This window comes from Physella acuta, unplaced genomic scaffold (assembly GCF_028476545.2).
Source record: "Physella acuta isolate Inbredline_101_S28 unplaced genomic scaffold, ASM2847654v3 ptg000807l, whole genome shotgun sequence".
Classification (NCBI taxonomy): domain Eukaryota; kingdom Metazoa; phylum Mollusca; class Gastropoda; family Physidae; genus Physella; species Physella acuta.
In genome coordinates, this window is record NW_026732325.1 from 35417 (window position 1) to 58941 (window position 23525).

The window sequence follows — 23525 nt, forward strand, 5'->3', positions numbered from 1 at the left end:
GATTTATAACTTTTGCCCAATTAAAATAAGTCCCCTATACTCCGTAATGATGGTGTAAAACGGTGAAAACTGTCAAAATTTCATGTGATTCGTGCAAGATTACAGTATTTCCTTTATACTGTCTACAAGAAAGTAAAAATTCTTTAAATACAAATGAACCACTGTATACATTGTAGAGGTGTTCAATTTTTATTACCACTCTTTTTCTCTCTGACCTATATTGCAGGAATATGCGTAGATTGTTTTAATTGTACTATGGAGCAGACAAAAATCACTCTACTTCATTACAAAATAAATTTTGTTTGGTAAACTTTACCAACTACAAATGTGAAAGAGAAATCAATTTCTTGTCAACTTATGCTTTTTATAAAAGAAAAAATCAATGACAACAACAAAATGAAATAGAGATTTTATTTGGAAGATCACATTGTGTTAAAAAATGCAGGTCCAACAAGAGCTTCTTGTACTAAAGTCACTTCTCACTGGACTTCTGGACGATGACTTTGCAATCGAGAGATTCTACTTTTTCGCTCCTCTTCCATAATTTTAACCCTGTCCCATAAATCAGCAGTTGGACTGCACTGACCATAGCTTAAAGTAAGCACTCTGTAAAGAATATATAAAACATTAAAAACAGTGATAAAAACTCATTAAGAAATAACACAGAATAACTTTAGAAACATTGAACAAAACTTAGTGTTAGGAAAAAAGGTTCAAACTTTACACTGTGATCAGTATTTAATACTAATAAAACTACAAGACGATTGACTTTTGCTTGATTTTTATACAGTACTAAAAGCTTGTGGGATGGCGTGGTCAAATGGTAGAGCGTTTGGATGCTGAGTTCGGATCCTGGTTCAGACTTGTGACTGTGGGATGTCCCTGAGTTTACCCAGCTCTGACTTGTGTTGGGGAAAGTAAGGCAGCTGGAAATAGTTCTGACCACACCACCCTTTATATGCCAAGGTCAGGAAACATGATGTGCCCAATGGATCGCTAGGAGGAATCTTTACTAACATGCTTGCAGTACTAATATAATAAACTACTGACCTGATCAAACCAAGCAGTCTTTGAAAGTCTTCTATGGACATATCTTTAGGATTGTTCTGTCGTGTATTCACAAAGTCATCTTGGATTATCTAAGTGATAATATAAATCAGAAACAGAAAAAGGATGGGCTATTTAACATTAGTTTTAATAAACAGAAAAACAATGTAGTTGGGAGATTAAGAAAAACCCTACGGTTGCCAGAGAAAACTGCATTATAATTTTTAACAATATGAGGATGATTTATGACAGCAGGAACGAATATGAAGGGCATATAGAGAAGTAATCAGTAACAAACAGTAGAGGGGCAGGAATGAAGTATAAGGTGCAGCAGACAATAGGTAAATGAGGTAACAAAAAGAGTTACCTGTGGCAGCAAGTAAAAGGTATTAAAAAGGAACATGTTAATTATATCAAAATCTGAAATTAAAAGTCTAACAGCTTACTTTTTGCGTATCCTCTGAAATTGAATAATCAATAAGTTTGCAGACTGAAATGTAAGATCGTATTTTATCAAGATTGTCCTGCGTGAGTCGATGGTCAAGTTTAGAGAAATGTGCAGGTATATCTAGGATGCTGTTATCTGATGAGAGTGGGACATAAAAATCTTTCTGAAAAAAAAAAAGAACAATAAAATAGCAGGAATAAAAAGGGACTAAAAATGAATTAAAACTTATATAATTTTATAATCATTTGGAGCACAAAATGGACGTTAAAGTTATTATTCACATGTCTTCCTGTACAAATATAAAAAAATTACTAAACGTAAAATGATTTTAAAGTGCTACCAGTGTTAATTTTACTTTAGGGAAAAGAAAAGATTATCTACCGGTAGAAGAGATTCTCCTTCTGACAAAGTCAAAACATGAATATTTGTTGGAACAGGAATGGGGTGCCATTTAAAGTCATAGTCAACCTTCTGCCAGTTTATGACATCTGCCAGTGCTTTTACATTTGTTACTCCTGCAGGTAAAAGATTTGTATGTTGATCTTTGAAGTAAAACACTACATAAGTTTGCCAAATAGCCACCTAATGTGAATTTATGTATATTTAAAGAGCTAAAAAATAGCCTGCCTGCTTGAAAAATAGCTTCTTAAAATTAAAGTCAATACATAAACCCAACAAATTAATGCTGTAACAAGATAATTTATAATTTACTTAAATAAAATCTTTCTAAAAAAAAAATCAACAACAAACACAAGCAGTTGCAGAAAACGTAGTAAAAGAGTTAGAAATGGGAGAAAAAAAAAAGGAGATGTGACATGGAAATTGACAAAAGAAATATGGGTTGGCATTGGTGACCTAATACCTAGAGGAGCAGCAAGCAAATGAGTTACAAACAAAATTTGTCAAACTATAAAATGGAAAAACAGCAGATTTACCTGTGTGGTTTAGCTGGCCTTGTTGTAAAGCTGTTTCATCAACAACAAGATGGGTACCAGAAGCCAGCTGAAGCATCCCAGCTGTGATACGGTTCAACCTGTAATCTTTCTGTGGGATCAGCCTCACAGAGTTCATATTTTCAATTGACATTTCAAGCAGGGCAGTCTGGTAAGGAAAACAATTGATTTTAACTTAACAGGGTACTAATGAATAGGTGGATTCTACTGTAGGCTCTGATGGGTACCTAACTAATGTTAGTGAGTAAAGACGGCTGGGTATAGTGCTGACTACACTATCCCTTCATATGCCAAGGTCACAGAAACAAGTGAACTCTACTTCACTTGCCTCGTAGACCGTCAGGTTTGAAAGGGAACATAACTGTGGGCTGTAGGCTCTTGCGTCAGAGCACAAGATTCATAGCTTTGGTTTATGGGCAGGAGTCAGTCAATAAGACATTTATCAGAAAAAACATCTCTAATAGGAACGTTTTGGTTCACATGAGTCTATTGCTCAGACCTCTTGTCTGCCGGGTACCTAAATTGAGTATATTAATGTTAATGTGGCCAGAGATAGAGCTGACCATATAATCCTTTTATGTTATATTTTATATATGAATCCTTTTATATTGATAGATCACAGAAATATAAAACCTATTTTTTCTGCCATCAGGTGTGAAAAGTTTCTAAATTCTTTTAAATTGCTTAACTTAAAGAGTTAACTGATGAGTATAACATATACAAATATATATATATATATATATTTATATATATATATATATATATATACATATACACACACACACACACAAATCGATGTTTTAAAACCAATAAGTGCTGCATAAATTTTTTTTAAACACAGCACCCACCTGTGAGGTAAGCTGTGAAATCAAATGATGAAGAAACTTGATATACTTTTGAGCACTTGGACATCCACTGATATTCAGACACATCTTCCCCAGAGGCAACATGTCAGCTCTTGCATATCTAGTAAAAAAAAAAAAAAAAAAAACTGATGACAAATAATGAATGCTTCATTTTGAAAGTCATATTTGTTTTAACTCAAAGGTGATTACAGCATTGTGATTAATTTTGACAAATTGGATCATATGTAAATATTCTAAGACTGTCAAACATACACAGTGGAGATGAGGTGACACAAAAGATACTCCGCTGCAAGCCTGTCACACAATAAAGCATGTTCAAGGATTGACAACAGTTCAAGACGCAAAGATAAAGCATCCTCCATCAGATGAATAGCGGCTGAAAACAAATATTTTCATTAGCAAGTTATTGAATAAACACTTGATGAACAATAATACATATTTGAAAACAACACTCTTTTCTAAACACTTTCAATTGGTTAAAAAAAAAACTTTAGTATTTTTACTTCTTTAATAAACACCTTCAGTTGGATTAAAATAAAACTTTAATATTTGTACCTTTCTTATAAACATCTTCAGTAGGAACAGGAGGGAGAATGGGGTTATTATGGTTTAAACGTCTCATGACTAACGCATGAACACGAGGAACCAACGATGGTGGGGGTTCATGTGCCTGTAACTCCTCCTGATAAGCCACATCGCCATGTCTAGGAGTTAACAAAATAGACAATAAAGTTATAAATAAATTTTATATTATCAAAATCTTGGAGTTCGTAGGACATCCCTGAGTCCACCCAGCAATGATGGGTATCTTGACTGAAATTTGGAAAATAGAACTGACAAGAGTATTCCTTTAGTAACTGAAACATTTGAACTTAAATTTGCACTATTAACCACCTAAAATGGTTAACTTTATAACTTACACCGTAAGGTGACATAAGGGGTATATGCTACCACTAGTTCTACTTAAGATTTACTATTTAGTAAAGGAAAACATGTATCATAATTATGAGGACATACTCTGTTTCATCATCAAAAATGGATGCCAGCTGTGGATCCATGGAAAGAATTCCAATAAATTCAATTGCATCTGTTGTCTTGAGATCTACTTCAGGGGTGTACACCTAAACAAGACAAAATATCACACAACTCAAAATGTAACATTATTTAAAATATAAACTGTTCATAACAAATCCTATGCTGAATTGATTCTTAAACATTCATACCATATAGCCAACAAAAGGGGATTGTTATATTTTTATCTTGAACCATTATGTAATTGTAATTAGAAAATAAAAGTGGGTATCAATTTATCTATAAAAAACAACACATCACTTTGAAAGGGTAAATAATGACAAACCTTTAACTCATTTGCTACTAAAGCCTATCTCAAAACCCTTCCCCAGTGGCTAAGCTAAGAGGTAACACATTGGTAGCGAGGAGGGCATGCTGCATTTTATCACACTAGTAGCAAATGAGTTGAACCTTGTTAAAAAGCTCCAATTATCTCATCTATTATTAAATGTTACAGTCATATCAGGAGCAGAAAATTACCTCACCCCAGGACATTACCCTCCCTCCTATTACTACTTAACCCTAAATTACAGAACGTCTAGGGTTAGAGTCATACCAAAAGCATCATGGGTATTCGCAAGGTGGTGAAGAGATGGGGAGGGGGTGTGTAAATGTATCAGCCTATTTGCAAACACATGAAGACATTGGTTAAATAACAAAATAAAACTTACTCTGACAATACACGACACTCCTCTCTCATCAGGAAGTGGCAAGTTTTTATCAAATATCTTGCTTTTGTCAGGATCTTTAGAACCAGGCAAACCATCTGAGTGGAAAATATGTTATTTTGTTTAATAAGGATGCTTCATTTTGAAAGCCATATTTGCTCAAAGAAGTGCCTTAGAAATATGTTGAAAATGTGCATCAAGTGAGATGCTAAAAATGTGCATCAAATGCTTTCCTGTTGTAAAAACTCTTTCAATGATAATTTCTTTACACAGCAAAATGACTATTTTTCTTTTGCAGGGTTGGGGTGAAATAAGATATGTATACTATGCTAGAATCAATGCTTATTTTAACATAAAAAACAAATGTAGCAAAAAAAAAAAACAAAACCCCAAGCTTTTAAGTAAAGAAACAACTGTAGAATATTTAAATCACTAAAACAAAAAATTACTTTGAATATTATGACCAGGATCCGCCATGTGTGCAGAAGGCTGTACTTCCTGTGTGACTTCCATCTCAGAACAAGCGCTATCATCTCTGGATGTTTTCGGCGGGGCCTGGAAATCACTGTACTCACATTCTCTCTCTCGTTTAGTGCGGCAAGATGTACTAGCTGACGGGGCCAATATTTCTGCTTCATTTTTGCTATAAGCTTGGGTTTCAGTTAAGGATTACATTCAACTACTTAGTTTGTCTCATTACTCATCATCATAAAACAAAGCACCCTGTACTTTTTAAAAAAAAAGTACAATTCATACATTATTCTTTTTAAATTTTGCAGTAAAGTGTGATGACACAAATTCAGGGGCACCACCCATTTTTGAAAATAACCCCTGAAAGTGAAATTCACCCAGCCAATCGAAATAGTTAACATTGTGTTAAGATGAAAAGTTTTAAAAATCAGAAGACCTCCCTTTGCCAACATTTTGGTTTTTTAATATCTAAAACAATATGCAGCGACGTAAAAGGGAATCTAAAAAGTGAAAAAATATCCCTGCATTTCCAAAATTTAACAATAAAAAAAAAAAAACCCCTAACTCGAGAATTAAAGAATTACAAATTTGAGAATCTGAAAAGTGAAAAAATATTCTTGAATCAGTAATTCTGGGACAATCCAAGAAAATGGCGCCCATGAAAATAAAATCAGGCCAGCAGACATCACTCAAAGGGTTTCTAGCATCAATCAACTATTGGGAAGGTCACTGCTTTAAACAGTTGATGTAGTTTGCAGGAGTTCATCAGAATTAGGAGTATATTATAAAGAAAGGTTATTGGAGTTATAAACGAGACATACATAATGATAGGCGTAGATTGATTTGAATTTTGTATGAGTAATCTTGGAATTGTGTTTTAATTTTTGAGACTTGGGGTTCAGTGATTTGACAATTAGAAGAAAGAATGCAGGCTTTAAAGTAATAAAAGATTTCCAGCAACATATCAAGTATGTATATTAACAAGATATTTACGCTACAACGATAAGGATATTTTTTTGACCCACTCAGATTCTCCAGGAATTGGGACACAATAAAAGCCGTGTCTTTCCACATGAACATTCTCTTTACCACATTCCATTGTTTCAAAAGGCTAAAAAAAAATTAAAGTAGTAATATTGTTAATATAACAAAAACTTTAAATGATAATATATAGAATCAGTAATTCGTAACTCATGCAACATTTAATATTTCATTAAAACTTAAGGGGGGTCTAGTAGTCAAAATCAAATTTTGTTTTCAATGATGAAATAAATGGTTTTATTATATATTAATAACTTCAAGTACCTTATAGTACACAAAAATGTACTTATTGGAGCAAATTTAAGACTTTTAGTACTTTGATGAAGGTTATCAGGGTCGAAACGATCAATTTTTACATATACGGTAGAATGTAAAAAACACATTACCTACTAATGCCAAAGCAAAACAAATTTGTATATGCATAGAACTCATTGCCATGAATTAGTTGTTAGAACGAAATTGTGATATCTTTAAAAATAAATTTTTATTGAATTTTTTAAAATTCATGTATTATTTATTCACGCTTTTCGTGATGAAATATTCTTTTAAAAAATTATAACTTTTTTGTTATATTAAAATCAGCAAAATTGTTCTAAGACATAATAGAAAAACATAATAGAAATACACTGTGGAAATTTGAAGTGATTCTGACAGACACATCTTAAGTTATATCCATTCCTAAGACACTACTGCGTTAAAATTGACAAAATGGAGAAACGGCAAAATTAAAGTTTAATGACAAAATATTTTATTATATACATATGTCTATAGCCAAATCAATGCAAGAAATTGATAAAAAATCCAATTTTAAAAAAATATAATTAAAAAACAAAGCAGCCTAGAAAATAAATGTTTAAAAAAAAATAATACAGCAATGACACTCCACACACCCCAAAAAAAAAAAAAAAAAAAAAAAAAAAAAAAAAAAAAAAAAAAAAAAAAAAATCTAAAAATTTCCTGCACTATAGCTTTTACCCCCCTCAGAATTAAAAAACTGCTGCTCTACAATCAGCCTTGCATTTACTATCTGCTTTCTTCTTCTCTTTGCCTCTATTCCCTCCTTCTTTTCAGCTTTGCTAACCCGAAGAATGTCTCGTTTTTTTCCTTTCTTCAAAGTTACACCTCCAACTTTGCAGCCAATGTTCTCAAGGAATTGGTGGAGACCGACACTCCCTGAATTAAATTCAGCAATTGACAATGCTGTGCCCACTTCCACTCTTTTTTTCGACACAAAGATGTGTTTTGGTATCCTCGCCCAAATCTTTGCGTGGATGCTTTCATTAGCATTCTGCGTCATGCCAGATAAGCAGCGTTCAAGCAAACTGTCAGAGGTGAGCCTCTCATATATGGGCTTTACCTTCTCAGCCACAACCTCTGACAGAAAGCAGCTGCTTTTACCTGCGTGTGAAGGGGGTGTTTGCCCTAGAGCCATGGCTCTCTGCCAAAAGCACCAAGACTGAACTCCTGTGGGACAGTCATGATGGTTGGGCACTTCGTCAGAGGAAGCTGCATGGTAGAAGCTCATGAAGATTTTTTTCCTCAGTTCTTCTACATTTGAACATTTACTCGCTACTGCCTTCTTGTAATACCTCTGGAGAAGGTTCATCTTTGCCTGTAAATTGAGGAATATTTTTAAAAATTAAAATATGTTTACAAAATAAATTGTCACTTTAGCAAGGAACATAAAATTGAAAATCCTGACAATATTTGAAAAGGGTACTAACTTGTGTTAGGCTTCCAGCTTTCCGTCCACCTATCGTCCTGCCATTCTTTGCTTCTGCAGCCACTAGGTTTCTTAGTGCCGTTCCTAACCTCTTGGACACGTGATTGGTGCACTCCTCTTTTGTTATAGGCACATCATAGGGTGACAGAGACAGAAGCTCGTTGTACGTCTTGCAGTCTCCGTCACTTACAAATTTAGTGTACCGTAGGCCATTGTCCTGGGAGCGTTTCCACATAGTCTTGGCCGCTTCAGCTTCCATCAGACCAGAGGATCCTGTGTGGTTGATGTTGCAGTCTGCCTTATGATCTTCATACCACTCTTGGTAGGCAGCAAGGCTTTCACTCTTCTTAGTGCGGCCTGTTGTAGAACACAGCTGAAAAAAAAAAGAATTTGGTCTCTGTAAGCAAAAACAGTTCATACGTCTTTTTAGGAAATAATTTTAACTAGTGGATGCCTAATAATTACACTTACCGGGCAGTGTGTGGACATCACATGAAAATCAACTGCTAATCCAGTAGTGGTTTCTATTACAACTCCTAGTCCATGCTTGGATGTATGGCCTCTCTTATGCCATGTACCGTCAAAGCTTACAGTCAGGTCGAGTGTGTCTGCACCCCCTGAGCCATACTTCTTTTTCACAGTGTGAATGGCATCTGCCTTGACCTTCTCTGCAAACACTAGGTTTTTAGCATGAATGTCGTTTAGATGGGCAGTGTAGGTCTTACATTCCATGGAGTCCATTCCCATGGCCTCGCAGAAAGCATTCATTCCAGCATATCCAACTCCTACATTCAAAAATGAAGCTACCAGCCGCCTGTTGATCTCATAATGCTTGCTCTCTGATAGTGTCTTGGATGTTGCAGTGCTGGCATGAAGCATTTTACATTTAGAGCATGCAACCCGTAGCATCAACACAGAGCCAGCTCTCTTCTCACATGACAGTACAAGCTTTTCAAAGCAGACATTGCAGCTTAGCTCACTAAATAGGTTACCCAGATTGCTAAGGTCAACCAAGGCATAAGTTGACAGTGTGTCGTTTGTAGGCACTTCAACGTCAGGTTTCTCTTGTGATGAAGAAGCAGCAAAGTTAAGCTTACGCTTTGATGCAGATTCTTTTACAGGAATAACAGTGTCTTGGCTGCTCGTTCCTGGAGATTCAACTGGAACTGCAAGTGCATCATGCTGCATCTGTACTTTCTTTGCAAGCTTGGCAGCCCTTGCTTTGGCTAAGCCAGTTTTCTTAGAACGGGTGGTGTGTTTGGCTCTTTGAGTAGCAACTTGTTTGCTGGGTGCCATTTTACTGGAAAAAAAATTATGATAAAGTTTAGGAGTCAATCAACATTAGATTATTACTGATGAAAAATTAAAATTTATCTAGAAAACCTATAGATTAGATCTAGATATCACAATGCTGCATTGAGACAGCTAATGTAGATCTAGACTGATCTAGAAGTAGACTCTAGCTAGATTCTAGATCTAAATCTAGTCTATCTACTGTATCTAGATCTAGATTCTAATAATATACTGACATACTGCCTGTACTGACTACAGCTAAGCTTAGACCTAGATCTCTAGATCTAAATCTAGTTGTCAAATAAATCTAGATATTAGATAATCTAGAATATATCGTTATCTCTTAGATTCTAAATTTAAAAAATGATTGTTTCTAGACTCTAGATCTAGAATCTAGTCTAGATCTAGTAACTAGCCCAACTCTAGCAGTACTCTAGCAGTAGTACTCTAGCGTCTAGAGTAGACTAGATCTAGAGACACCAGACATCTAGATCTAGAATCTAGATCTAATATCAATATTCTACTATTCTAGACTAAAAGATCTAAATAAAAATAACAATTTTTCAAAAAATTTACCTTGCAATTGTTTGAAACAAACAAAAAATTGAGCAAAGCTTGAAAAATGAGTAGTTTGAACAGCGTGCGCAGATATCAATCGATAAGATAAGATGGCGGCGTAAGTAAACCAACGCGATGCATCACGGTCCGTGGTTAACCAACCGATGGCCTCATTTTCTAAAAATAGTGTATTTATTTATAACTGACCAATGATAGTACAGATTTTATAAAGTTAGACAAACTAGGGGGCTAGTGACGTATTTCAAATTATTTGTGCTCTTTCTTAGGCACATCTATTTTTAGAAAAATAGGTCAGCAAGATGGTCGCTTGGATTTGCTTCAAAACGATACCTTACACGGCTTATTAGCAATTATAGGAATAATGTTGCATGGTCGTAACTATGGCCGATTTTGCAACTTTCGCAGTTCGTTGAAATTTTATCCTAGACACATGTTATTCTAACTCAATTTTAGTAATAATTGCATCATATTTTTGCTTATTCAATAGGGGAAATGTGTTAAGAAGAGGTTGATTTATAAAAATATGTTTTTATTAAAAAACTGAGTTTTTATGAAAAAATAATCATTTTTGAAGAAAGTTGACTACAGGTCCCCCCTTAATGACAAAACCAGAATTATTCAGAAATATATTAAAGGAGGCATATGTTAAGGGAAAATAATTGGTTATCATATTTTTAAAAATAGTGCAAGTAAAAAGCTTACAGCCAATGTAGGAACATCTCTAAAGGAGCCAAATTCAAGACGAGAGCTGTGAGCATTTGTGTTTGTTACTGTGTATTGGCCCACACAGAACTGAGGATCAAATACATCTTGAACCATACAACGATACTTCACCAGAATGCCTGATTTCAACTGGTCTAGAGAAGTGCTGTTCAGAGATGGTATCTGTGTAATAAAAAAATTTATATGCATTGTAAACAATGATAAAAATACATGATGAATTTTAAATCTTTTATTAAAGAAAAAGACTGAATAATAAGCAAATGATGAAAAAAAAAAAATCACACAAAAATTATTTCATAATTATCAGTACAATACTACATACATCAGTCAATATGAATAAACTTAACAGCTAACCTTAGATAAAGCTGACTCATCAAGCCTTTCAGTAAAGTAGCTTTGAACTTTATTGACAAAATCATCATGTTTCCCACCAACATTGTCCTCTGCAAGAAGAGAGAAAGTAGTTCAAACAAAATTAAAATCACCTATAAACTACAACAAGAAAGGCGTTTGTAAATGCCTATACAAGTGAAGAGTAGAAGCTTTCATGTTAATATAGACTAATAGTTGTCTCACAGCATTCTATGTTTGTTGGTTATAGATCATTAGATGACTCTGACAACTTCTTCATTCATAACTGTAATGTTGGATGGGATTTTCTCTAACACAAAAAGTATTAGGCCTATGTATGTGACAACATGAATGTTATGAATGAGCCAAATGCCCTGCTTTTCATTCATGGTTTGATTCAATCGCCTTTTGCTTTGTCCATCTCATTTAACTAAGACTAAGAGCAATAGTTATTTGATTTTGGAGTAGGCCTATGGCTATAGGCCAACTCTCCTAGATGGGACTTTTCAGTTAAGCAACCATGAGTTTTACCAGCCTGATGATGCCAACAACTAGATCTAATTGGCAAATGTTGACTTGACAAAGCAACATTTTTGCTTTTAGGCTAACACTTTATTATTATAAAATCATGCAGTCCTTCACTTCATTAAAAACATGATTGCCATAGGCCATAGTTTAAATTTTGTTGTGATTTCTTTTAGTTTTAGACTTCAGTGATTAATTTGAAGCTGACAACAAAAAGAAATTATTTAGCCTAATAATAAGCCCTAATGCCTAATAAATAAATAATACAAGTAGGCCTAACATGCCAAAACATTTGGTCATATGACATGATTTATGTTACAGTTTACAGTACACTGAATGAATACTGTACTGTTAAATAATACACTGTTTGTGTTTAATGTTTAGTTTCACATTTTCCACTCTCAATCAGTTTACTGGTTTTTGTTTGGTACTAGATTTCTAGATCTATTTCTAGATCTAGATATTCTAGATCTAGATCTGTCAAAACTGACTCAAAACTTGGTATGGGAGGCTACCATCTGGATCTGGTAAAGTGAAGATGGCAGATGAATTAAAAGTTAAGCACTCTTTCAAAAACCTTAGGCCTTAGGGTCCATGGGGAGATGAAGTCAGTTCACCTAATTTAGAAAAATATTAATTTTATATTAAAAAGTTACAAACCGAATAGCTTTTGTATTGTGTCATATGGCCTTGTACTCCAGTCTTCAATCCCAGGCATTGTTTGTAATTTTTTTTTAATAGATAGGCTTATAGATTTTCGGATCGGACAGTTTATTCTAAGACCAACAGACTACTAGATCTACTTCAACTAGATCTAGATCTAGATCCACAAAAATAATCAAAGAGAATGTTTAGGCCTATTTATTTACAAAACAAATGATAACAACACACCTAGATTCTAGATCTAGAATCCAGTAATATGGCGGGAATGGTAATGATTATTAATCTTTTGGTACGCAAGAACATTCTGTAAATTCAAATAGGGTGCAAACAGGGGTTAGCAAATTCGCATTTGGATTTAGTTTGTTGTCGTTTCCGGTAAATGTACCGAGTGTTGACAACTATTTCTACTGGAGTTAGTACACTACTAGACTAGATCTAGATCTAGATCTAGCTAGACCTTGCTAAACTGACGCATTAAGATCTGTCTCGTATAATATAAGATTTCTAGACCTAGATCTAGAATCTAGATCTAGATCTTGGCATAGTTTCTAGATCTAATAAGTCAGTCAGTAGTCAGCAGTGAGTATGGATGAAAAAGTTTGCACCGGCAATCTCGAAAAAGGTAGGCTAGGATTTAATTAATTTTAAAATTACTAGATCTAGATCTAGATCTAGACCTAATCTAGATCTAGATCTAGAGATTCTAGATCTAGAGTCTAAATCTAGAAAGCTAGACTCTAATTACTAGATTCTAGATCTATCTAGAATCTAGACTAGGTGAGACACACAAACTCATAAACTTTGTTGTCACTTGTGTCCCAAGACAAACTTAACTTAGTGATTAGTGAAGATCTAGAGTCTAGATCTAGAAAGCTAGACTCTAATTACTAGATTCTAGATCTATCTAATCTAGATCTAATTCTAGATCTATCTAATCTAGATCTAATTCTAGATCTATCTAGATCTAGACTAGGTGAGACACACACACTCATAAACTTTGTCACTTGTGTCCCAAGATATCTAGATTCTAGATCTAGAATAAGAATCTAGATCTAGTATTCTCACATCTAAACCTGGCTGGTGTCTGAACTGAAGAGTGAGAGAGTTTCGCTAAAAGGTGACTAAGATGATTAAGAAGTGTGACTAGGAGGGTCACAAGTGAAGTGTGTTTTATAATGGTGTTTTTAGTATTTTAATATGTTTAGTGTAGTTACTAATAGTTACTAAAGTTAGGCCTAGTTTTAAACTAAGTTATATTAATTTTTTGGCCTCTTTTCACAATTTGTCATGTTTTTGTTACAGAGAAAACAACACAGCATCTTGCTGCTTTAAGCATAGGTGTCATATGTATTCTTATTGGGCTACCATTATGGTGGAAAACAACAGAAGTCTACAGAGTTAGTCTCCCTTACACAGACATTCAACACTTGTCTGACAACAAGGTATGTTTTGTTTTATTATATGATATTTATAAAAATTCTTTTTTGTTAATATTCTAAACTAAAATTAGTAAGCTGTTTGTACTCTATAATTTGCTATCCATATGTACTATGCTAGCCACAGTCTAATATGGTAGTTATAGACAGTGATATTTTTACTGTTTTTGTTTTATAGCTTGAGTTCATGGTTGAAGTGGATGTTATCTGGGCAGCAGCCACAAACAAAAAAGACAGCTTATTCCTCTCAGATTTAGCACTGCAATTGTCTAGGTCACTAGGTATGTAATTAGCTGGCCATTCATTTTAAAATTCTGATAATTAAAATAACTCCAAATTTTTATTTGAATAGTTTTTTTCTCTAGGTTTGTGAAAGTAATATTAATTTATTTTTTTCTTCATGTAGACAGCAAACAGTTTGATGGGAAAACCTTGTCCTCCATATTTAGAGTAGCAGTTCGAGAAGCTGATGACCCAGAGCTGCTGGCCCTCCAGAAAGTTTCTAAGTGTATGTAATGTAACAGTTTTTGTTATTGAAAAATTGTAGAACTACATATTAAATGTTCAGCTAGCTGATTCCACCAATGGTTTATAGTCTGCCCTTTGTAATCTCTAACACTTGGTGTACTTAAAGTCTCTTTCATGTTTATACATTTAAAAATTATCTGGCTTAAGTTAGGGAAAAAAAAAAGTGAATTGGGCATATTGCTGACCACACTACCCCTTCAAATACTAAAGCCATAGAAGCAGATGATGTTGATTTTATCTTCTATTTAGTCCATCAGGACTAAAAGTTTTCATTAAATACTCTCTGTCACTGTTGCATACCACCAAGAGACAATGAGAAACTCTGCTTTAGTGATGTCCCAATGACAATGCCATACTTTTGTTTGATATGAAATATTATTTCTTGTTAATACATTCTTAGTATTGAAAGGAGACTTTAAGTATGAAGATTTATTTTTGTAATGGATTTTTTTTTTTTAGAATTATTATTATAAAACAACCTAACACTTTCTTAAGAATTTAGCATGTGCGATTAAAAATCTCAGTTTTCTATTTCAACTACCTTTGTAAAACAGTGTCAGATCTGCAGCCAATACTCTCTTCTGATAACTTGAACAAGTACAATATTATAGTAACAAAACCTTCAAGCATCATTACTCAGCCAGTTCTTGCACCTGGGAACAATGTCTTTCTACCTTACAATGGGGCAGGTAAACATGTCTTGAATAGTAAAAGTTTAACATGCATAAATTTATTTTCTTTTTAAAAATTTGTATAAATACCTAGCTGAATTATAAGTTTCTTCGTACAGATATTTTCTTATAAATAATATAATATTATTACATGTTAAATAATGTAACTGATATTTTCTGTAAAGCTTATCTGCAAAATTGGAGATACGATATTATGGTACAAAATATTTTGATCCAGATTTGTGGTTAATTGTAGTCAAACAAAATATTTCAGCTGTTGAGGGTCTTTCTGCTCAAATTGTGCACTTGTTGATGGATGTTATAAGGATGGCAACTCTGACAAAAAGTGTGGAAGCTGCACAAGGACTTCGAGCCCAAAGAGTTGGTATCATTAATATCTTAAGACCCTGCTCATATCTTAATCTGTTCAAACAGTTACTGATCATTTTATATCTTTGTACATGAGGTTGTAATATATTTAAAAAGATAATAACTAACATTAATTCTTTTAAATATTCTTGAATTAAAATTTTAAATTAACACTGAATTTACAGATAAGGATATTATGAGATCCTTTAGATTTCATTCAGGTTATGACATAACCTTCACCCTTATGGTTCCTGCATTAATATCTTAAGACAATACTCATATCTTAATCAGTCCAAAGAGTTACAGATAATTTTATTACCTTTGCACAATAGGTTGTAATATATTTAAAAAGACAGTAAATTAACATTGATTCTTTTAAATATTCTTGAATTAAAATTTTAATTAACTCTGAATCTACAGCCAGACAAGGATATTATGAGGTCCTTTAGATTTCATTCAGGTTATGACATAACCTTCACCCTTATGATTCCTGAGCCAGACCATATCAATGTCCAATGGGATATTGCTAATGGAGTTGAAGGTAAATGTTATTTTATAACAGAGGTCATTACCCTTCTTTGACTAAAAGACCATTTTAAGATATTTCTGGAAAAATCAATGCTGTGGAGTCTCACTGAAAGTTATATTTAAGCTCTGATACTTTAAGCTATGTATGCTTTAAAAAACAAACGTTACTGTGTTATTGAAATTATTTCATGAAGCGCTGTAACTATACATTGAACATAAGTGTTATAAAAATAAAAGGTCTAATAAAAAGATTTTTGAGGGTATAAACATCAAAACCATAATTAGGTATTGAAGTATACAATATAATCCTGAGTTTGTTTCTGTTAAAATCTGCTTTTGTGTTATGTTAATATTTTAGATGTAATAATTAATACAATTAAAAAAAAAATTTTGTTTTAGATTATTTCCGTCCTTTGCTTGATTCCCTGGAAAGTTACACCAATATATCAGTCACTTCTCAGGTACGTTTAATTTTTGTTGTTAAAAAGTTGATTGAATGACAATGATAATTATTACTGACATTAAGTTTTTATCAAGGCTTAGGATTTGATAAAGACAGGCTTTAGGACAAATTGCTGATCAAATATGTTTCTACAGCACTCTTATCTCCTTCTTCCCAGGTTCTCTATTTCATCAGCTTAGGTGGTCAGCCGAAGAAGGGGGACAACTACTTTTACTTTTCTGAGCAGGATTTACCTCATGTTATCAACCCCTTAGAGACTAAATTAGGTGACAGCATTTTACATTTAAAGAAAAACTAGTTGCAAACATGTATCTATTAATAATGATATATTTTATTTCTAATAACCACACACTTTTTAACTAATTTTACCACAAATTTAAATAATGTAAACAAAAAAATATAAAGCTTTGCTTGCTTGTTTAAAAAAAGATATTTTACTGTTTGGAGAAAATGTATGTCTTTTCTCTATTTTCTAGGTATAAAGGTAGTAAATAGACCTATAGTCATTAAAAAAAATATTGATTCCATTCAGCTGTCTTGGATATAATGTAAAATTATACTGTCTGCAGGTTTTCATGCTTCCAACAACCCAGGATTAAATTTCATAGTGTACATTCCTACCAAAAATAGAAGTCCTTTGTACATTCATGATAAAAATGGTTGGTATTTTGTTTATTTTTATCCACAAAATTTTTAATACGTTCAAAAGTTCAAAGCATTAAGGATGGTGTAGGTATAAAAAAGGCGCCTGAAGATATAGAATGTTATATTGCTATGGCTTAGTTTGGTTTTAGTGATCTGATAATAATCTATCAGTTAATAAATCTTGTTTGGTGGTAGCTGTGAAAATTATGAAATTAGAAAATTATTTGCTTAAAAAAATAGTCATAGATATGCAAGACAAAATCTTAGAAGCTGGTATATCCAATATAATTCTTTTTGTAAATGCTGTTATTATTTAAATTAAATTTATTTTGGTCTAACTGTCTACTGCAGGTGCTGCTGTACCAAGTAATTCTTTCCTCAGTCCACGATGGGGTGGCGTCATGATCTACAATCCACAGATGGAGTCTTCTTCCAATGGATCAGACGTTCATCCCCTCCCCGTGGACATGCACCAGATCATGGAGGTCTTTGTCACACAGTCTAGGCTGCTGTTGAACATCAACCCACACGTAAGGGAGGATTTTGTTGTGTACGGCCTCACATAAGGGAAGTTTAGTTAGGTGTGGCCTTACATAAGGGAGTTCTGTTAGGTGTGGCCTCACATAAGAGAGGCTTTTGTTAGGTGTAAGAGTGGCTTTCAGGGTCTAAATTTTCATACCAGAATCCTTACATTGCATACTAGTCCACATAAGGGACTGGGTCAAGGTCATTACCTCCACTATTTGTTCCACCACTCTTGAGATTAGTATTAGCCCACTGTCAATTACCTCCCACCCTCCACTACCCAAGGTAATTACCTCTGTTCTTGATATCACATAGTAAAAATGTCACCCAGTTAAGTTAGAATCCTGGCATTCTGTGGAATAGTTCAACTGGGTTGATAGAGTACAAAGTTAGTCATATTTTGTACTTTCATTAGCTCAACTAGGTTGACAGAGTACTATCATTAGGTATTTTATAGAATAGTGAACAAGAAGACCTTCAAAGCTTATTCTGTCCAGAACATTTCCTATCTTTCAATTAGGGTTATGTTTAATGTTATGTTTAAGGACAATTTGTAATTGATGGTGGGGGGGGGGGGGGGGGGGGGGTTAATGTCCTCCAACTGAGGGGTAATTTATCTGGCTAAGAGGGAGAAAGGTAATGTTTAGGGTTTAATGTACAAGAGATGGAGAGTAGGTTCTAGCTCTCATGAGCTTAGGTTCAGTATTGAGCAGGCTGTCTTTTTAAGTGAATACATTTAGTATGAATCCCACTATTAAAGTAGGCCTGATGCCTGAGTAAAAATTTTTTTTTGACTTGCAGATGGCAACAAAAGAGTTGAAGGTGCTGAGCACAGGTGACTCTAAACTTGTGCAGTGGGAGCTGGCTGGATGGCTCCGGAGCCGCTGTGCTGAGAACATTCTGACGGCCACTTTAAGCCTGCAGTCCCTGGCTCAGCTGCTGGAGGAGATAGGGAACATTGTCATTAATGATGACATTGGGAAGGAGGTGAGGTGGCATTAATGATGACATTGGGAAGGAGGTGAGGTGGCATTAATGATGACATTGGGAAGGAGGTGAGGTGGCATTAATGATGACATTGGGAAGGAGGTGAGGTGGCATTAATGATGACATTGGGAAGGAGGTGAGGTGGCATTAATGATGACATTGGGAAGGAGGTGAGGTGGCATTAATGATGACATTGGGAAGGAGGTGAGGTGGCATTAATGATGACATTGGGAAGGAGGTGAGGTGGCATTAATGATGACATTGGGAAGGAGGTGAGGTGGCATTAATGATGACATTGGGAAGGAGGTGAGGTGGCATTAATGATGACATTGGGAAGGTGAGGTATCATTAATGATGACATTGGGAAGGAGGTGAGGTGGCATTAATGATGACATTGGGAAGGAGGTGAGGTGGCATTAATGATGACATTGGGAAGGTGAGGTATCATTAATGATGACATTGGGAAGGAGGTGAGGTGGCATTAATGATTACATTGGGAAGGAGGTGAGGTGTCATTAATGATGACATTGGGAAGGAGGTGAGGTGGCATTAATGATGACATTGGGAAGGAGGTGAGGTGGCATTAATGATGACATTGGGAAGGAGGTGAGGTTGCATACATTGGGAAGGAGGTGAGGTGGCATTAATGATGACATTGGGAAGGAAGTGAGGTGTCATTAATGATGACATTGGGAAGGAGGTGAGGTGGCATTAATGATGACATTGGGAAGGAGGTGAGGTGGCATTAATGATGACATTGGGAAGGAGGTGAGGTGGCATTAATGATGACATTGGGAAGGAGGTGAGGTGGCATTAATGATGACATTGGGAAGGAGGTGAGGTGGCATTAATGATGACATTGGGAAGGTGAGGTATCATTAATGATGACATTGGGAAGGAGGTGAGGTGGCATTAATGATGACATTGGGAAGGAGGTGAGGTGGCATTAATGATGACATTGGGAAGGTGAGGTATCATTAATGATGACATTGGGAAGGAGGTGAGGTGTCATTAATGATGACATTGGGAAGGAGGTGAGCTGTCATTAATGATGACATTGGGAAGGAGGTGAGGTGGCATTAATGATGACATTGGGAAGGAGGTGAGGTGGCATTAATGATGACATTGGGAAGGAGGTGAGGTTGCATACATTGGGAAGGAGGTGAGGTGGCATTAATGATGACATTGGGAAGGAAGTGAGGTGTCATTAATGATGACATTGGGAAGGAGGTGAGGTGGCATTAATGATGACATTGGGAAGGAGGTGAGGTGGCATTAATGATGACATTGGGAAGGAGGTGAGGTGTCATTAATGATGACATTGGGTGGTAGGTGAGGTGTCATTAATGATGACATTGGGAAGGAGGTGAGGTGGCATTAATGATGACATTGGGAAGGTGAGGTATCATTAATGATGACATTGGGAAGGAGGTGAGGTGTCATTAATGATGACATTGGGAAGGAGGTGAGGTGGCATTAATGATGACATTGGGAAGGAGGTGAGGTGGCATTAATGATGACATTGGGAAGGAGGTGAGGTGGCATTAATGATGACATTGGGAAGGAAGTGAGGTGTCATTAATGATGACATTGGGAAGGAGGTGAGGTGGCATTAATGATGACATTGGGAAGGAGGTGAGGTGGCATTAATGATGACATTGGGAAGGAGGTGAGGTGGCATTAATGATGACATTGGGAAGGAGGTGAGGTGTCATTAATGATGACATTGGGTGGTAGGTGAGGTGTCATTAATGATGACATTGGGTGGTAGGTGAGGTGTCATTAATGATGACATTGGGAGGGAGGTGAGGTGGCATTAATGATTACATTGGGAAGGAGGTGAGGTGGCATTAACGATGACATTGGGAAGGAGGTGAGGTGTCATTAACGATGACATTGGGAAGGAGGTGAGGTGGCATTAATGATGACATTGGGAAGGAGGTGAGGTGGCATTAATGATGACATTGGGAAGGAGGTGAGGTGGCATTAATGATGACATTGGGAAGGAGGTGAGGTTGCATTAATGATGACATTGGGAAGGAGGTGAGGTGGCATTAATGATGACATTGGGAAGGAGGTGAGGTGGCATTAATGATGACATTGGGAAGGAAGTGAGGTGTCATTAATGATGACATTGGGAAGGAGGTGAGGTGGCATTAATGATGACATTGGGAAGGAGGTGAGGTGGCATTAATGATGACATTGGGAAGGAGGTGAGGTGTCATTAATGATGACATTGGGTGGTAGGTGAGGTGTCATTAATGATGACATTGGGTGGTAGGTGAGGTGTCATTAATGATGACATTGGGAGGGAGGTGAGGTGGCATTAATGATTACATTGGGAAGGAGGTGAGGTTGCATTAATGATGACATTGGGAAGGAGGTGAGGTGGCATTAACGATGACATTGGGAAGGAGGAGAGGTGGCATTAACGATGACATTGGGAAGGAGGTGAGGTGTCATTAATGATGACATTGGGAAGGAGGTGAGGTGGCATTAATGATAACATTGGGAGGGAGGTGAGGTTGCATTAATGATAACATTGGGAGGGAGGTGAGGTGTCATTAATGATAACATTGGGAGGGAGGTGAGGTGGCATTAATGATTACATTGGGAAGGAGGTGAGGTGTCATTAATGATGACATTGGGAAGGAGGTGAGGTGGCAATAATGATGACATTGGGAAGGAGGTGAGGAAATAATTTAATTAATCATGACATCAGGGAAGAGGTTATGATAAAAAGTCCATCCATGTTGACATCAATCTTAATAATTGTGAATTTTGTCATCAACATTGACATTATTAAAGATTTGATATACAGGCAGACAATGTATTGTAAAGAAAATGTTATTAAATTTGATTTTTAATTTTTGAATACAAATTATGTCACACAAAATGGTTACAAAAATGAACCAACAAAGCAATAAATCTTGAACAGGTTGAGTCAGCTGTGGCTTCCATTAAAGAAAGTAAACTTCTCCTGAAGAGCGGCAAGCTGAAGGAGGCTTTCCTTGCCTCTAAGGCAGCAGTTGAGTCCTCAGAGCTGGCTTTCTTCCACCCCTCTCTACTAGAGCTCTTGTATTTCCCTGAGGATCAAAAGTGAGAATTTATGATCTTACTTTTTAATTCAGTAATCTTAATTGTTTCCTTAATCCTAGTAACTTGAAATGTCATTTTTTTTTAAAATTTATAATGTTAAAATAAATTTCAAAATTATGTTAAGCCACACACTTTTGAGATAATAAAAGTTTGAATCATGAATAAGAAAAACCCAATCACTCAACACACGAGCTAGAAACTTGTCTAACGCTCCCTCATCTTGATGTGAGGATCAATCAGATAAGAAATTTGAATTAATGAACAAAAATTCACCCTTAAGGGTCTGTTTTATAAATAGATGACACTGAAGTGAATTTTTTCATGTTATTTCTTTATAGGTTTGCCATCTACATCCCCCTGTTTCTGCCCATTAGTATACCAGTGCTGACCACAATGCTGCAAGCCATCAAATGGTTCAGAGAACTCAAGAAATCTAAACAGGACTAATTTAGTGATTGAATTGTTAGATAAATTATTCTTCAATTATTTTAAAGCTGGTTTTTGACTAATTTTGTTTTAACTAATAACCATTCCCACCTGCAAAAATGATGTTAGAAAAATGTCTTTGTATCAAAGTGAAGGAATGAACCTCTTTTTCTTGACTGACCTCGTTTTGACATACCATTCTCTGGGTGCTTAACAAGGCACATTGCAACTAAATATTGCAACTTGAGATGCATTTTGCTTTTCTGTTTTGTTGATGTTCTCACCTGTTCTAAGATTTTTTTTACCTGTTTTGCTGATGTAAAACTATTTTATGAATCAAAATAAGAAATATTTTGTAACATTTGTTTTTAAACTGGTGTAGATAATTAAATTTAAGAACTAAAAGTTGAGCACCACATGTAAGAATTATAACCTGCTTCTCCTCATTATGACCATCTTTGAATGGGTGTTGTTGCAGATTGTTTGAAGTTACTTGGTGACCATCTTTAAATGGGTGTTGTTGCAGATTGTTTGAAGTTACTTGGTGACCATCTTTAAATGGGTGTTGTTGCAGATTGTTTGAAGTTACTTGGTGACCATCTTTGAATGGGTGTTGTTTGCAGACTGTTCAATATTTGAAGTTACTTGGTGTAACATTTGATGAACAAACCTAGTTGGTTGGCGTGTTATGTGAGTTGGTTTTGTCTTGTAGTGAGTGAGTTATAAGCTGGTGAATTGTATTGAGTGAAGTGCTGTGTGAGATGATTGTATGATGGGATAGGGTCTTGTGAGTTGAGTATGTGTGTTAGTTACCTTGTGGTGACTGAATTGTTTGTTATCTATCAAAGTTTAAATTTTTTATGGTTATGTTAAATGTTAGTTAATAAAATATAATGAGACTGTAATTTAAAAAAAAAATGTTTTTAAAAAAGACTAGTTCTTGATGAAGGTTTGAGTATTGTTTACAAGGTGGTTGAGTTGTAGAGAAAGTCTTGGGTTCGGTTCCATGGCTCGAGTCGGTAGGATGTGACTGAGTCCACTCACCTCTGACTTGAGAGTGGAGAAATAAAGACAGCTGGACACAGTACTGACCTCACTATTCCTTTATACAGACAACACAGGGGAGATTTAAATGTCAATGTGGTTGTTTATATTTTGTCTAAATTTCTGCCTTCTAATATGACATGAACCTTGGCAGTCATGCACAGCTTCCTGAGGGTGAATATACTCTTGTGATGGCTGCAAATAATTTTGTTTAACCAACTCTTGCCTTGAAACTAGCAAGGAATGTCAATACAATATGGCATCACCACATCAATTAATGTCAGTACAATGTGGCATCACCACATCAATGAGACTTGACAGCAAGAAATGTCAGGCCAATATTACGTCACCGTTACATCTAAAGGGCTGGAAAGTAGGTCAA

At 35.3% G+C, this 23525-nt stretch overlaps 3 protein-coding genes across 4 annotated transcripts; 1 reads left to right on the top strand and 2 right to left on the bottom strand.

Annotated features, from left to right (window-relative positions):
- Nucleotides 1–394: 394 nt before the first annotated feature.
- LOC131951317 (mini-chromosome maintenance complex-binding protein) lies at nt 395–12696 on the bottom strand. Its single transcript, XM_059313669.1, has 15 exons — nt 12420–12696; nt 11238–11326; nt 10863–11045; nt 6537–6635; nt 5503–5704; nt 5057–5151; nt 4332–4435; nt 3870–4018; nt 3567–3690; nt 3297–3414; nt 2431–2596; nt 1877–2010; nt 1494–1658; nt 1051–1139; nt 395–606 (listed from the first exon to the last, which is right to left on the bottom strand). The coding sequence occupies exons 1-15, from the start codon at nt 12475–12477 to the stop codon at nt 480–482; spliced, it is 1902 nt and encodes a 633-aa protein (XP_059169652.1). The 5' UTR covers nt 12478–12696; the 3' UTR covers nt 395–479.
- On the bottom strand, nt 7025–10673 carry LOC131951318 (uncharacterized). Of its 2 annotated transcripts, XM_059313670.1 has the most exons (4): nt 10158–10673; nt 8760–9588; nt 8290–8661; nt 7025–8177 (listed from the first exon to the last, which is right to left on the bottom strand). In XM_059313670.1, the coding sequence occupies exons 2-4, from the start codon at nt 9582–9584 to the stop codon at nt 7512–7514; spliced, it is 1863 nt and encodes a 620-aa protein (XP_059169653.1). In that variant the 5' UTR covers nt 9585–9588; nt 10158–10673; the 3' UTR covers nt 7025–7511. The 2 variants fall into 2 exon arrangements, with proteins under 2 accessions (XP_059169653.1, XP_059169655.1); XM_059313672.1 differs by lacking the exon at nt 10158–10673 and having other exon boundaries at nt 8760–9762.
- Nucleotides 12697–12790: 94 nt separating the features above from the next.
- On the top strand, nt 12791–22995 carry LOC131951323 (GPI transamidase component PIG-S). The gene is made up of 14 exons (XM_059313677.1): nt 12791–13044; nt 13725–13864; nt 14037–14139; nt 14265–14366; nt 14941–15075; nt 15332–15438; nt 15847–15967; nt 16354–16415; nt 16575–16683; nt 16987–17076; nt 17414–17592; nt 18389–18574; nt 21513–21673; nt 22012–22995. The coding sequence occupies exons 1-14, from the start codon at nt 13008–13010 to the stop codon at nt 22118–22120; spliced, it is 1641 nt and encodes a 546-aa protein (XP_059169660.1). The 5' UTR covers nt 12791–13007; the 3' UTR covers nt 22121–22995.
- The last annotated feature ends 530 nt before the right edge of the window (nt 22996–23525 follow it).